General features: G+C 34.4%; 1 protein-coding gene across 2 annotated transcripts in view; it reads left to right on the plus strand.

The window, feature by feature from the left end:
* Positions 1-16,198, plus strand: part of LOC149679702 (uncharacterized) — a 182,414-nt gene that overhangs the window by 5,431 nt on the left and 160,785 nt on the right. For both annotated transcript variants that reach the window (XM_089835506.1, XM_089835508.1), the window contains exon 2: positions 15,134-15,258. In XM_089835506.1, coding sequence (XP_089691632.1) covers positions 15,134-15,258 — 125 coding nt within the window. The remainder of the gene's footprint in view (positions 1-15,133; positions 15,259-16,198) is intronic.

Genomic DNA, 16,198 nt, shown 5'->3' on the forward strand with positions numbered 1-16,198 from the left:
ATCGTCCTCACTCGCCTCTGGGGGGCCTGACCATTCTTCGATTTATTGAACATATTTTATCTCATTTCTGGGCACGAAAAGTTGAAAAGTTTAATGGTGAAAAACCGTTATTAACCTTGTCCGGTTTTCTTACTTTATTTTTAATTTATTTTTGGTAAAACTGTATTTTCTGGAATTTCTTATTTTTTTTTTTTTTTTTTTTCAAAACGGTTGAATTGGTTTAATGTGCGGTTTTAATTTAATCGATTTGAACTTGTAGAAAGATATTTAAGTTGGAATTTTATTGGGGTAAGACGAATAAGGGGAGCAGTCCTATAATTTCTATGAAATCCTTTTATATTTTTGAACCTGTCCTATATTATCCTATAATTTCATGAAAGGTCCGATAACATCATATATTTTAGACTTAGAAATATATTTAAATTGGGATTTTATTGGGTATCATGAGTAAGGGCAGCGGTCCTATAATTTCTATGAAATCCTGTGTTTTTGAACTTGTCCTATATTATCCTATAATTTCATGAAAGGTCCTATAACATCATATATTTTAGACTTAGAAATATATTTAAGTTGGGATTTTATTGGGTAACTTAATTAGGTAAAGGCAGCAGTCCTATAATTTCTATGAAATCCTACATTTTTGAACCTGTCCTATATTATCCTATAATTTCATGAAAGGTCCGATAATATCCTATAATTTTGGACTTAGTTTGGGAAGTTTTCGTTTATAGTTTAGCATCAAATTTATCCTAAAATTTAGTTATCTCTTTTATGATCGTGATCACATTTGACTAGACATGTCCGAAATTGCTTCAAAGGCTCGCTCAGGATTTTTAATTATATTATATCATTTAATTTAATTAAGTTCCTATGAATTTATTTTCAAAGTAAAATCCAATTTATTATTTTATTTTTACATTTTTCTGCATAGTTTAAGCCAAAGTAGTATTATATATGATCATAATTTTTATTCCTATATTTTCCTATAAAAATACATAATTGTTTTCTCCTATAAAATCCTATAATTCGAGAATTAAAATCCTTTTTTTTTATAAAGAATTTAAATTTTGGGCTGGACTCCCTTCTGTGTAGATCATTAATAACAAAGAAACAAACAATTTTCTTAAAGATTCATATAAGATAAACACTTAGTACAAATTTAATCATTATTTTTTACGCTAATCAAAATTTAAAAATTATGAATATAAAATAATCTAGTTCAACCATTTATATTAAGAGAATGTAAAAATTAATAAAATCGTGGAATATTTGGTCTACTCTATAATGAAATTGCAATTGCATTTTTCCATATTAATGGATTTAGATAACTAGAAATTGTCCTCCTTGCTGTCTGGGTCGCTACTTAGTATTTTTCTTTTTACTGAGAAAAGAAAGCTAGATGTCTTTTTCTTTTTTTTTTAAACGGAATAACCGGTTTGTTTTTTATGTTTTTACGGTTTTTACCAAAGTCCGTTGCGCTGATTTGTGTATTTCTTTCGCTCGAATGTTTTTTGGTATCATAAATTTCCCAGTCTACCACTCTCTTCTAACTTTAGTCTGAGACTGCGTCAATTCCGAGGGGATAATCACTATCAGTATCTCTCTCTCTCGGTTCAACGATATCCCTTCAGTGCATTCAAGAGCTATCTGCCGTGCACACCGATTACTTTGAGTGAGAGCAGGGTTCAAACTGATTATTTAAAATGTCTTTTGACACATAATTTTTCGTAAAATTCAGGGAAATTTATATAATTTTCCCTAAAACTCGGGATAACATCAGAATTTTAGATTTTGTCGTAAAATGCGGGGAAAATTGGGAAATTTATTGTTTTTCGAAAAGTTCAGGGAAAATCCAAGGGAATATATAATTTTTAGACAAATTCAGGGAAATTTATTTATTATTTTTCGTAAAGTAAGTTATGTGAATCCTGTAAGAGTGGCAGGCCCCTCGGCGAATCCCAGCCCCGTGATTTCATTTAGAACCATTTTCTTTTTTGACTGGATGCTGATATTTTGGTAAAGTTAAAAAAAAAAAAAAAATACAGGTCTGCATTTTTCAATGGTTTTCATTGAAAATTAAAGTTGTTTTTAAATAGCATTCAATAGCTTTGAAGTGAAATTATGAGTTTCCAAAATTAGAGCTATTTACTAACCTAATGTGTCATCTTCTGTATATAGTACATTTGAATGTTAGAGTGAAATGTGTGTTTCTAAATTTTAGAGTTGAATGCAAATTGAGGGGTCAAGTAACTCAGAAGTAGAAAGTATTAGTGTAAGACAGGGTTCGTATGAATATGGAAAATAGAGACGATATGGGGAATATTAGATTATTGGTGACCAAAAAATCGGGTATATTTCTGTGTGTTAAATGGGAATTTTCATTTTAAAATTGCATTAACAAAAAAGTCAAGAATATCAGGGAAATTGCGTTGGGAGAAAAAAGTCAGGAATATCAGGGAAATTGCGTTGGGAGAAAAAAGTCAGGAATATCAGGGAAATTGCTCTGGGAGGATAAAAGTCGGGAATATCAGGGAAATTGCTCTGGGAGGATAAAAGTCGGGAATATCAGGGAAATTGCTCGGGGAGGATAAAAGTCGGGAATATCAGGGAAATTGCTCGGGGAGGATAAAAGTCGGGAATATCAGGGAAATTGCTCTGGGAGGATAAAAGTCGGGAATATCAGGGAAATTGCTGTGGGAGGATAAAAGTCGGGAATATCAGGGAAATTGCTTTGGGAGGAAAAAAAGTCAGGAATATCAGGGAAATTGCTTTGGGAGGAAAAAAAGTCAGGAATATCAGGGAAATTGCTTTGGGAGGAAAAAAGTCAGGAATATCAGGGAAATTGCTTTGGGAGGAAAAAAAGTCAGGAATATCAGGGAAATTGCTTTGGGAGGAAAAAAAGTCAGGAATATCAGGGAAATTGCTTTGGGAGGAAAAAAGTCAGGAATATCAGGGAAATTGCTTTGGGAGGAAAAAAAAGTCAGGAATATCAGGGAAATTGCTTTGGGAGGAAAAAAAGTCAGGAATATCAGGGAAATTGCTTTGGGAGGAAAAAAAAGTCAGGAATATCAGGGAAATTGTTTTGGGAGGAAAAAAGTCAGGTATATCAGGGAAATTGCTTTGGGAGGAAAAAAAGTCAGATATATCAGGGAAATTGCTTTGGGAGGAAAAAAAGTCAGATATATCAGGGAAATTGCTTTGGGAGGAAAAAAGTCAGATATATCAGGGAAATTGCTTTGGGAGGAAAAAAAGTCAGATATATCAGGGAAATTGCTTTGGGAGGAAAAAAAGTCAGATATATCAGGGAAATTGCTTTGGGAGGAAAAAAAGTCAGATATATCAGGGAAATTGCTTTGGGAGGGAAAAAAGTCAGATATATCAGGGAAATTGCTTTGGGAGGGAAAAAAGTCAGATATATCAGGGAAATTGCTTTGGGAGGAAAAAAAAGTCAGATATATCAGGGAAATTGCTTTGGGAGAAAAAAAAAGTCAGATATATCAGGGAAATTGGGGAAAAAGTCAGATATAGAAGGGAAATTGGGGGAAAAAGTCAGAAATATCAGGGAAATTGCTTTGGGAGAAAAAAGTCAGAAATATCAGGGAAATTGCTTTGGGAGAAAAAAGTCAGAAATATCAGGGAAATTGCTTTGGGAGAAAAAAGTCAGAAATATCAGGGAAATTGCTTTGGGAGAAAAAAGTCAGAAATATCAGGGAAATTGCTTTGGGAGAAAAAAGTCAGAAATATCAGGGAAATTGCTTTGGGAGAAAAAAGTCAGAAATATCAGGGAAATTGCTTTGGGAGAAAAAAGTCAGAAATATCAGGGAAATTGCTTTGGGAGAAAAAGGTCAGAATTATCAGGGAAATTTCTTTGGGAGAAAAATTGTCAGAAATATCAAGAAAAAGCAATTGTTTTCATAATCGGGGATTTTTCTAAATTATTTTTGCGTAATCGCGGAAAAATATTCTTTCAAACCTCCAATTTATATGAAAAAATTATACCGTTACAGCACTAAAATCATTATTTAGACTTCTTTGTTCTTAATCATAACAATTAGTACACACAATTCTCCCATAACAAACCTTAGAGGAAGCTTAATTCGCAACCAAAGCGACCCTCTTGTCCGGTTCTTTTGGCCCACTTGTGGGCGAAGGTGCGAACGAATTCAGTTGAAATTATCCTATTCTAGAAAGACTAGAAGAAGAAACTTCAAAACATTTTTCTGTAAAAAATAAAGAAAAGGGTTGCCATGTAACTAAACTTCCATTGGGCGTTGTCTTAAAATAAACGTCGTGGTTTTATTTCTGTTTTTCTTCTTTCAAATCTTCTTTTAAAATTTAGAACTAGTTCGCAGAAACACCTTTCTACGTACCTTATACCAAAAATTCTAATTTTTTTTCAAAGAAATCATAGACATGTAAAAAGTTTTTATTTCATTTTATATTAATTTTAGTTTTATATAAAATCTTTTCAAACCTTTTTGTGGATGGATTCTCTGATAAGAATCCGGGAAAGATTTTTATTAGTTTTATTAGTTAGTTTAGTTTATAGTTTAAAGGACCAATGACGTCGTGTCTAGTTTTGGAAGAAAGGTGTTTTGTTACCTATCGACTGATTGATTGGATAGGGCTTTAAATGTACCAGTCCCCCCATTTTAACGTCTTTGGATATCCAAGAAGCGATATCTACTTTACTAAGGAGATGGTGTAAGGTGCCTAAGTATTCGTGCGCCATAGTGTCCCAGTCCCCCTTTCAAAATACAAGGGGGGGGGACGTAAAAGGAGGCCGGGCTATTTTGAGCCTCTCCTCAGTCGGAAATTATGACTGTAATTTTCGTTATTCGCGTCGCGCTGACGTGAGTTTTCAAGAACCAATGAGATGCTGGTTGTAATTTAGAGGCGGCGGGGATTAACTCCGGACCTACTATACGTTTGGACTGGAGATAAAGCTGGAAATGTGGGGGCGAATTTATACCTTCTCCCTAATAAACTAGATATCACTTTTTGGATACATCGTGTCTTTGAAAATAAGCACCGACTTATGAAAGGGTTATTATTTATTTCAAATTAGTATTAAATTTTAAGCCACATCTTAACCCTAACTTACTACTAATTAATAACTAGTGGTTATTAGTATGAACTCCCAAACATCGATTGGCCCCTAACACAGGGTAATTCTAACCTCAAGCTCAAAGACAATGATTGATTTCTAATTAAATACTCTGAATGCAATCTTAACTCGAAAACAGTGTCCCTTGTGGCCAACAAAATGGAGATAGAAGTTAAGACATTTTCGACTCAAAATTGATTTCCCAAAGAACATCTAAATCATCCTTAACTTATGCCACCACCAACCAGACTTCTCAGAAACAGCTTGGGAATACTGAGAATATTTTTTGGGTCTTAGTAGTCCAAACTTTCTACTCTTAATTTGTTTCTCATTTCTTCTGTCGTTGCACCTTTCTAGTACTTCCGGTTGCAATAATTTCTAACCCTGGAAAGTGTAGGTTTTAAATCTTGGCTACTATCACCTGTTGAAGGTTTTTTTACTTATTTTCTAACCAGGTGGTTTTTTTATTAGAAATTTTATGGGTTTTGTTTTTACTTTTAAATATATCCTTCTAATTAGGCTTAGCAATGTCATTTAAATAGACTTCTATAAATTAAAGTGCCATTTAAATTTAAAATTGGTCACTAAAAAGCTTCAAATATCAGGGATTTTTTTTTTCGATTTGAAAAAGCTAAGGCAATCACATTTGATTCCCATAAACTTTTCATCATTAAATAATTATATTTAACTTCAAGGCCATTTCCATATTTTTTATAATTTATATTTCGCCTATAGGCCAAAAGAGTTATTCTTTTTTTTTAATTAAGATAAGACTTAGTATATTTTTTATGTTAATATTTTTAAAGACAAAAATTCGAAATCGTAGGAGCTCTGTCGTCTGGAAACCACGCCTCCTAATTTGAATATGATAATTAAAAAAAAAAGAGTTTTTTCTTTAAATGTAATATTAATGCGTATGACTGTCTACTTAAATTAGAGGTTGTCGTGAAGGTTGACTTAACTTGACGTTTGAATTCTTGTTGTGTAGGATGTTTTGAATGATTAATTAGAACTAATTAAAGAAATATATAAAGAGTTTCATTCAGTTGGGCCTAAATTAAGTTAGACTTGTTATGAAGTTTCTTTTCGAATTGTTATAGTTAATACGCCATGTAATTTGTTTAGGTAATATTTATTATATTATGTACATTGTTTATTTTTTTTTAATTTGAACGAATTATATTTAATTTTTTAAATTAACTGAAGATTCGTGCTGAGACTTAAATCATTCATTAATCATTATAGCATTGATCGATTCGAGGTTAATTTACCTCTTTATCGGTTAATAAGCGGTCGATATCGTTTTTATTGGAATAAATTATCGGAGTTTAAATAGTTGGTCGCTAATCGGTAAAAATCGGTTGACATATATGTCATTTCGGATAGATAATCGGTCAATAATTGGTTAAAATCGGTTGACATCTGTTTCATTTGGGATAAATAATCGGTCGATAATTGGTATTAATCGGTTGACATCTGTTTCATTTGGGATAAATAAACGGTCGATAATCTTTAAAAATCGGTTGACATCTGTTTCATTGGGATAAATAATCTGTCGATAATTGGTATAAATCGGTTGACATCTGTTTCATTGGGATAAATAATCGGTCGATAATTGGTATAAATCGGTTGACATCTGTTTCATTGGGATAAATAATCGGTCGATAATTGGTATAAATCGGTTGACATCGCTTTCATTGGGATAAATAATCGGTTATGTCACTAAGTTTATAATAATCGGTCGATAATCGTTAAAAATAGATTGGTATCTTTTTCATTTGCATAAATAATCGGTTGTCTAGTAGATTTTAAATGATTCGGTCGATAATAGGTTAAAAATCGGTCGATAATAGGTTAAAAATCGGTCGATAATCGGTTAAAAATCGGTCGATAATCGGTTAAAAATCGGTCGATAATCGGTTAAAAATCGGTCGAAAATCGGTCGATAATCGGTTAAAAATCGGTCGATAATCGGTTAAAATCGGTCGATAATCGGTTAAAATCGGTCGATAATCGGTTAAAAATTGGTTTCATATACATCGAGTATATAAAACTCAAATTTTACTATATTTCATTAAAAATAAGTCCTTTAATAACACATTCTAATTTGATTACGTATTAACACGCAGTATTGTGTTTTACTTACTATTCTTATATATAACAAGGTTGTTTTTAAAATGAACTAATATCAGTGTCATACATTAAACTACAGTGTACAATTAACATTAGGTACCATAAACCGGATCTCTATTCGTGTCTTCGTGCTAAATGCGACCTTGTGTCTCGTGCCTTTAACCACAAATGCCATAAAACCATGCATGATTTCAACATTTTCATAACTAACAAGTTGAATGTTTTGGCCGGGCACTAAAAAAACGCGTTTCTTATCCTTCTTCTGCTAAAGGTGCCAGTCTGGCGATACTTAACCCATAATATATACTTTCTACGAATTTCTAGGGCGAAAGTAGTACCAATTGTAAAATATACTGATGTGCTATTTGTATATTTGGTTAAAATGAAAGTTTATACAAGAGTAGCTTGAAGGAGAGAGGGATGGAGTGGTAATCTCTGTAGCTAATAAGGTTGCAGTCAAAAGTGCCATCTAGGGGACGGCAACGAAGTCCTCCCAGCACCCTCAGTTTATGGCGTTTTGTTTGCGTCGTATGGTATGGAAACGTAAAGGATGCCCCCTGTGTCTTAAAAATAGAAGTTCTGTTAGTTCTTGTACGAATACAATGGCGGTACGTGGCAGCACTTAACAATCGCCGCCTCCGAAGGGTAGGGGGCGTGCGCAAGGTACACTGGGAGACTTTCTTAGTCGCAAGTCGCCCATCATTATTTCCACTCCATCTTACCACTTTTCTCCCTGCTGGGAGTAGCAGCGTTGCCCGTCAGCCCATTTTTCTTACTTTTAGGGCTACCATTTTGAAAGATGGCGGAGGGTATGTTCAACCCCTAAAGCTATGAAACCCATCTATAGAATATAGGGAACCTTTACTAACAACTACCGAAATATTTTGAAACGCAAGATCAGCGTTATTCCCAAATTTTATGTTTCTGGCCACCATTTTTCAAGATGGCCGCGGAGAGAAAATATATTTCAGTGATGTGCACCTACTACTTAAGAGTAAAGTCCCTGCAAAATTTTACCTTCATAGGTTAAGCGGTTTGGGATGGGCATTGATTTATCAGTCATTCAGAATTTATAATTTATGAAGTTATCTCAGGAATACATTCAGCTAATGGGAATCATTGTGAAGCCATTTTCTCAACATATCTACACGGATTTTGTGGGAAGAGCTACTTAGACTAATCATTATGTATGACGAATTTTACCTCTCGAATTAATAATCTATCTCGCTGCCTGTTGCACCTAGCGCTTGCTCATGACCACGCTCTGCTACCAATCAATGAAATCATAGCTAGAAAGACGTGCATCAGAATTATGATCAGTGATGGATAGTAAGTTCTCAAGCCCGACCCACAAAATCCGCGTAGAAATTAACAATTTTGAGATGAGGGAACAATAATTCCTATTAGCTGTAATTATTCCTGGTACTACTGTCGTCCTATCAATTCTCACAACCCATATTGGTTGGTACATAAGAATTTTGATTATATGGACTCTCTAGAAGATCTTGAGGTTGCGTGATACACGTTTTTCGGCGCGGGTTTTTTATTTTTTTATTTTTTTTTCTTTGTTGAAGGAGGCGCGAGTATTTAAAGTTAAGTGGTTACGAAGGAGAAAGTTACCGAAAGTTGATTTTTAAGTTTCTTGAAACACTTGAACTGATTGTTTATTTACTGTAAACAAAGCAAATTATAGGTAATTTTTATTTAACAATGTTATTGAATTAAATTCCGAGAATTTTTTTTTTTTGAACTATGATCCTGGTTTTTAAGGAGTGTAAACTGGGTTTATAGGATTGTGTAAAATAATGGAGGCTTGCAAAATATCTGGGTATAGTCTGGTTGATATGTGAAACAATTGTGCACATTGGGTTAAGAGCATGAAAATTGGTTTACAAGCGCATAAAGATATTCTATAACGAATAAAGATTGGAGGCGTTCACAAAATGTGACGTAAGAAGTGTGACAATATTTTTAACACGCCCGACCTTCGAAAATCCTCTAATGAACGACCCCTAAGAAGCCGATTGAAGAGAGACGAAAGGTGCGCTAATTCATTCGGGGGTTAGGGATAAACTGTATAATGTATTTTTGTCGAGTATTTGCTTATGAATTTACAAAAATGTATCAATATTTCTTTTTTTTTTTTAAACTTCAATAACCATTTGAAAGATATTAGGCGATTTACTTGGAAAATCGGAGAAATGTCGCGATTTACTTGGAAAATCGAAGCAATGTCGCGATTTACTTGGAAAATCGAAGCAATGTCGCGATTTACTTGGAAAATCGAAGCAATGTCGCGATTTACTTGGAAAATCGAAGCAATGTCGGGATTTACTTGGAAAATCGGAGAAATGTCGCGATTTACTTGGAAAATCGGAGAAATGTCGCGATTTACTTGGAAAATCGGAGAAATGTCGCGATTTACTTGGAAAATCGGAGAAATGTCGCGATTTACTTGGAAAATCGGAGAAATGTCGCGATTTACTTGGAAAATCGGAGAAATGTCGCGATTTACTTGGAAAATCGGAGCAATGTCGCGATTTACTTGGAAAATCGGAGCAATGTCGCGATTTACTTGGAAAATCGGAGCAATGTCGCGATTTACTTGGAAAATCGGAGAAATGTCGCGATTTACTTGGAAAATCGGAGAAATGTCGCGATTTACCTTGAAAATCGAAGAAATGTCGCGATTTACTTGGAAAATCGAAGAAATGTCGGGATTTACTTGGAAAATCGGAGAAATGTCGGGATTTACTTGGAAAATCGGAGAAATGTCGCGATTTACTTGGAAAATCGGAGCAATGTCGCGATTTACTTGGAAAATCGGAGCAATGTCGCGATTTACTTGGAAAATCGGAGAAATGTCGCGATTTACTTGGAAAATCGGAGAAATGTCGCGATTTACCTTGAAAATCGAAGAAATGTCGCGATTTACTTGGAAAATCGAAGAAATGTCGGGATTTACTTGGAAAATCGGAGAAATGTCGCGATTTACTTGGAAAATCGGAGAAATGTCGCGATTTACTTGGAAAATCGGAGAAATGTCGCGATTTACTTGGAAAATCGGAGAAATGTCTCGATTTACTTGGAAAATCGGAGAAATGTCGCGATTTACTTGGAAAATCGGAGAAATGTCGCGATTTACTTGGAAAATCGGAGAAATGTCGCGATTTACTTGGAAAATCGGAGAAATGTCGCGATTTACTTGGAAAATCGGAGAAATGTCGCGATTTACTTGGAAAATCGGAGAAATGTCGCGATTTACTTTTAAAATCGGAGAAATATAAGAATTATTTTGAAACATTAATTAAATATTACTATTTTGAAATTACTAACACTTATATTAACAAAAAACTATATGGTGATAACAAATAGATACGAAGAAGGATATTTCACTTTCTCTCACGTGTCAGACGGGAGCTCTTGGTTGAAGTGCACAAAGTCGGAAATTGTCATTAGCGTCGGAATCCAATGAGTAAGCGCGGGGCAATGACGGACATAAAGTGGGTGGGGCTTACTTGTCCACTCACACCGGCCAAAAAGAAGAAGCCTAAAATCTGGCAATTTAAATAAGCCTTCTTGGTATTGTTCTCATGAAATTGTTTTAAATGAGTCTATTACTCGATTTTATTAAAACTAATCCACAGTATACGACTTGATAATGGACCAATACCGTAATTGTAGACGTGCACCCATCCAGACCAGGTCTACAATAATAATTTTATAACATTTTGCACAATACCTTTTTAAAGCGGAAACGGTTGCATAATAACGATATCAGAAGTAAATGAACCGAAGTTACTGGAGTCCCATTGCTTCTTCGCTAAACACAAGTTACTTATAATTCCCCTTATTTAACCCCCATTCCTGCACCCCATTCTCAAGCGCCGTTATTCTAAAAACGCCACCAAACGGTTGCTGTGTGGAAACGGAAGTCGGTTGTCGGAAATTTGTATATTTTAAAATGGCGGATTTCAATATACTTTTAGCCTGTTGCTGAGTTCAAAATGTCTTTGTAACTTTGGAATCTTGAAATAACGAAGGGTCGTTTAATATTTTTTAGATAAATATTCAATTTCTCCTTTAAGTTTTTGGCCATAATTGAAGTTGCTTTTAATTCGGGATCGATTTGAATCAGAAACCATCGGTATGCAGTTCCGAAACGGCAAGTAAACAACAGGTACTAAGCCTAAGCCTTGGACGTCAAGATCAATTTGATCAAGCAGACGACTTTTCCAAAACAACTGAAATACCGGAACAAAGACTATATAGTCGGGCTTAAATGGCACAGTCACTTATAGTCTTTGGTCCCAGAATCCTCTGCAATAATTCTGCCAAGGACGAGGGGGGGATGAAAGGTTCTGCTTTTTTAAAGCCCCGCGTTATGTCAAATGTGTTGGACAGTTTTTAGAGTCTTAAGTAACTTCGGTTCATTTACTTCTGACGATATTTAATCCCTTCCTGTTAGGCGGCGCAATTGTTAAGGTGTATAATGAGGTTAAGATTGACTCATTGAAATCGTGGTCAAGAGATATATATATATATATAAGTATTATTTTTACAATCAGATTCGCAATATCTCTAGTCTCGCATGCATTTTGATTTTTCTTTTGCCCTCGGGGCTCTAAAGCCTTTTCTTCATATAAGTACACTCACTTTCACTTTTTTTGTCTTTTCTTTAAATCGGATACTTTCCTTCAATGAATGAGATTCAATAAAAGGAATCTTAACCAATTGTCTGTCTAATCGAATTTTAGCTAAAGGACAGGGATAGATTTGATTTTAGAAGTAGGAATGGAGAACAGAGTAATCTGGGCGCGTGTCAAAGTCCCGGACCCCCTTCCACGGGACGGAGGGGTATGAAAGAACAGGCGGGTCATAGTGACAGAGGTAAAAAGGAATTACGTATTTTTCGCCGTCCCCGTCAGCAACGTCATCAGAACGTAGTTTAAGTGAGCAGCCAATAAGATAATTTAAACTTTTCGTTACGTGTTGGAGGGAGGGGCTCTAAACTGGGTGGTCTATGAGTCGGACTGAAGTAAATACTAACCGTTCTCCATTCCTGCTTCTAAACCTACATCTATCCCTGATTTAATTTAGTTCCTCTGAATTTTCGAAGTAAAATCCAATTTGTTATTATTTTCTTTAGATTTTTCTACATAGTTTAAGCCTAAATTGTATTATATATGATCATCATTTTTATTCCAATATTTTCCTATAGAAACACATGCTTTTTCTCCTATAAAATCCTATAATTCCTGGGGGAAAAAATCCCATTTTTTCCTATAAGGAATTTAATTTTTCGACTGGGAACTGTCTGACTCCTCGAATTATTATTTATTTTTTTAAAGTTAAAACTCTGTCGTGACTTGGTAGACTTAATCATGTACCGGGGGTCTGAGTGGCCACTGGTGTGTTTTTGCCGGCACTCTTTTACCTTTGATTCAAAAAAAAAAAAAAACTTTTAAAATGTGTGTTGGGACCTAACCTGTTTTCTCATGAATAAATTTTGACCCTAAATGTGTACTAGAAACAAAGGTAGAAATGGTTTATTACAGGCTTATCCAAAATACTAGGGGTTAGCCTTGTATACTCGCTTGGAACTTAAGGTTGAAAAATATTTAAGTTAAGTTGGATGAAATAAGTAGTCACGGGTCAGCGAGTTCAACTCATAAAAAAAAGGGTCAATGCATTAATGGAAAATATCTAACTGGTAACTACCCCCTTCTATGTGAAGGAAAAGGGTGCTTTTGGGTTTTAGAGATGTTAGATTACTGATTACCATATTCTTTTAGAGTCGATTAATTTTTTTCTTATTTTGTATTGTATTTGATGAATTTTATTAGTGGAAAGTTGAACTTCCAAAAATACTAAAATAATTGGTAGTGTGGGCCAGTAATTAGCGACTAAATTTGATTTTAGGGATGTGATGTTTTATTTTGGTAATTTATGGTTAGGTTTATTTGTAAACGGTACATTTACATTACTGATTACCATATTTATTTATAGAGTAATTTGAGTGGATTCAAAAATGGAGATCACTATTATATTGCGGTTTATTTTGGTATTTTATGTTTTGGTTTATTTGGAAACGGTACAGTTTAAGAGTTATGCAAGCCAAAATTTCTAAAATCATTGCAATATTACCTGTAATTACAGTGTAAAATTTGGTTTTAGTGACGTGAGATTACTGATTACCATAGTGTTTTTTAGTCCATTCAAAATTTGATAATAATAAAAAAAATATTACATTGTAGTCTGTTAAGTTCTTTTGAAGTTCTGAGCGCCAAATTACTAAAATGATTGGTAATTAAGGAGTAAATTACCATGGTAAAATGATGAAGTACATCATGGTAAACCTGAAATGTCAGGGATTTTGAAAATGGGTGTTATCTATCAGGGAAATAGTCAGGGTATTTTGAAAATGTCATGAACACATTGACCTGGACGGTAAAATGTCATATGACATTTTAAACTCAAAATGGTTCCCTTAATTTATGCCAGACTTATCAGAAACACCCTGTATATAAATGTACTTATTTGGAATTGAAGGAGGAACTCTCAATGAATTGAATTGAATTGAACTTACTACCCCTCTTCCTTAAAGGCTGACTTCCATCGAAAAGAGTTCTAGCGAACTGAAAACCGAGCATCGATACTAACAATGAAGCGACCGTGCCGATTTTCGAATCCCCGCTGGGGTAAAAGATGGAAAGGTTTTCGCTAACTGAAAGCCATGCAATGTGGTTCTAGCGAACTGAAGATAAACAATAGAGAATTTCCTTCAGGTGAAAGGAAAAATTCGAAAGGAAATAAATTTAATAGGGTTTCTATTGTTCATCTTCAGTTCACTAGAACCACATTGCACGGCTTTCAGTTAGCGAAAACCCTCCAAACTTTTGACCCATGGGGATCTGGCTTCGAAAATCGGCACGGTCGCTCCATTGTTAGTCTCTATGCTCGGTTTTCAATTCGTTAGAACCCTTTTCGCTGGAAGTCGGCCTTTAAGTATGTTTCTTTAAGTTTTTCAATATGAAAATACTTTTCGACTTTTTGAAGTTTTTGTGAAAGAAAAAGTTACTTTTTTCGAGTTCTTTTATCGGAATTGGTAAAAAAAAAAAAAAAGTTATTTTGAGGTTTTGACATTTTTGGAATTTTATTTTTCGACTTTTATTTGATGGAATTTGCGGTGTGGCACAGGGTTTTCTCGGGCTATCTTTTATTTAACCATTTTGAGAAGAAACTAGCAGAATTTTAATGACGAAATTAAGATAAGAAATTTTGACAAAGTTTCTTATAGTTCAAATTAAGGAGTATATATGTGGATATCGCGTTGATACGTGTATTGATTGCCATAAATCTCCTTGAAATCACATTTAAGATTTTATAAAATACTATGCTTATATAGCTAAGTTACCAGGCGTTGGTTGCCCTTGTGTTTTACCGGGATTGTGTAGAACCAAGAAGTGATATCTAGTTTATTAGGGAGAAGGTATAAATTCGACACATTTTCAGACAGCTTTATCTCCAGTCCAAAATTACGTAGGTCCGAAGTTAATCCCCGCCGCCTCTAAATTACAACCAGCGTCTCATTGGTTCTTGAAAACTCACGTCAGCGCGACCAACGCGAATGACGAAAATTAGTCATATTTTCCGACTGAGGAGAGGCGAAATAGCCCGGCCTCCTTTTACATTCCCCCTTTGTATTTTGAAAGGGGGACTGGGACTATGGCGTGCGAATACTTGGGCATCTTTTACCTTCTCCCTATTAAACTAGATACCGCTTCTTGGTAGAATCCTATAACAAAGAAACAAACAAAAATCCTCTTTTTTTTTAATGTAAAACAAAGAAATCTGGATTTTAAATTTTAATTTTTTTAAAAATATTTGCAGATTCATTCTCCATTACTACGCCGGAAGTTAGTGGTCAAACCTGAAACTGACAAGACGATGGACTCATCTCCCGGATGTCAAATCTGCGGTGACAAGTGTCCAGGATACGTGGCTCATTTTTGGAGGTAGGAAATCAAAATTTATATCTAGACTTTTAAAATTATTAAGTTGGGTTTGAAAAATACATAATTATAATTTATAGGCAACATTTAAAAATGTAGGGAGGGGCGCAGTATACGTCGTCTGCTTAATATAAGGGTTAAATATGAACATTGACTTTAGATGGGGCTTCAACGTTACCAGTCCTGCACCAAATTTAGATGGTCCGTGTTGTTTCTAACCATTCTTAATTAAATAAGTCTTTGTTGACAAACATTACATGCCCATTAATGTCCTTTCCATCTTAAAACAACAATGTGGTCAACACACCAGACTATTTCATCCCCCTACTTTTCGAAACGATATATTCCAATTTAAAATAATTAAACTTAATTTAGTAGTTAATTTTACAATGTGACAATTGTTGCAAATTGTGTACAACCAAACGAGTTTACAACTTATAGAACCAATTTGACAATCAATTATATCATAGATAATGATGTATTACCGCTAATTACCGTATTAGGCAAAGCCAAGGGCTAAAGAGCAGCTGCACGCTCTGTTTTATGTTATACACTCTTGTTATTATTGAAAATAATTCGAGTTAAATTTCTATAAGTTACTTTAAACTTAATCCGGAAGTTTCTTGAAAAACCTTTACGCATCTTATGATTGATTGTAATAACAAACAGCAAACAAAATCCGTTATCTTAATGGACCATTTCGATACAACTTAGGTTTTATTTCGCTTCTGCCTTTGATTGTAATATAAATACGAATACTCTTAAGCCATAATTGAATCGTATTGGGTTATGCATTGAAATAGTCCATCGTAACCTCGATGCTGGTTTTCAATTGAAACCACGCGCTGTTTCAAACGCTACCCTTAACTGTACTATAAATATGAAATTTATTATACTTATAAAATTACCCCGTTGAAATAGCCCATAACTATAAAGACAAACT

This window comes from Phalangium opilio, unplaced genomic scaffold (assembly GCF_054372755.1).
Source record: "Phalangium opilio isolate 3A_F unplaced genomic scaffold, DU_Popi_V2 ptg000041l_1, whole genome shotgun sequence".
NCBI classification, from domain to species: Eukaryota; Metazoa; Arthropoda; class Arachnida; order Opiliones; family Phalangiidae; genus Phalangium; species Phalangium opilio.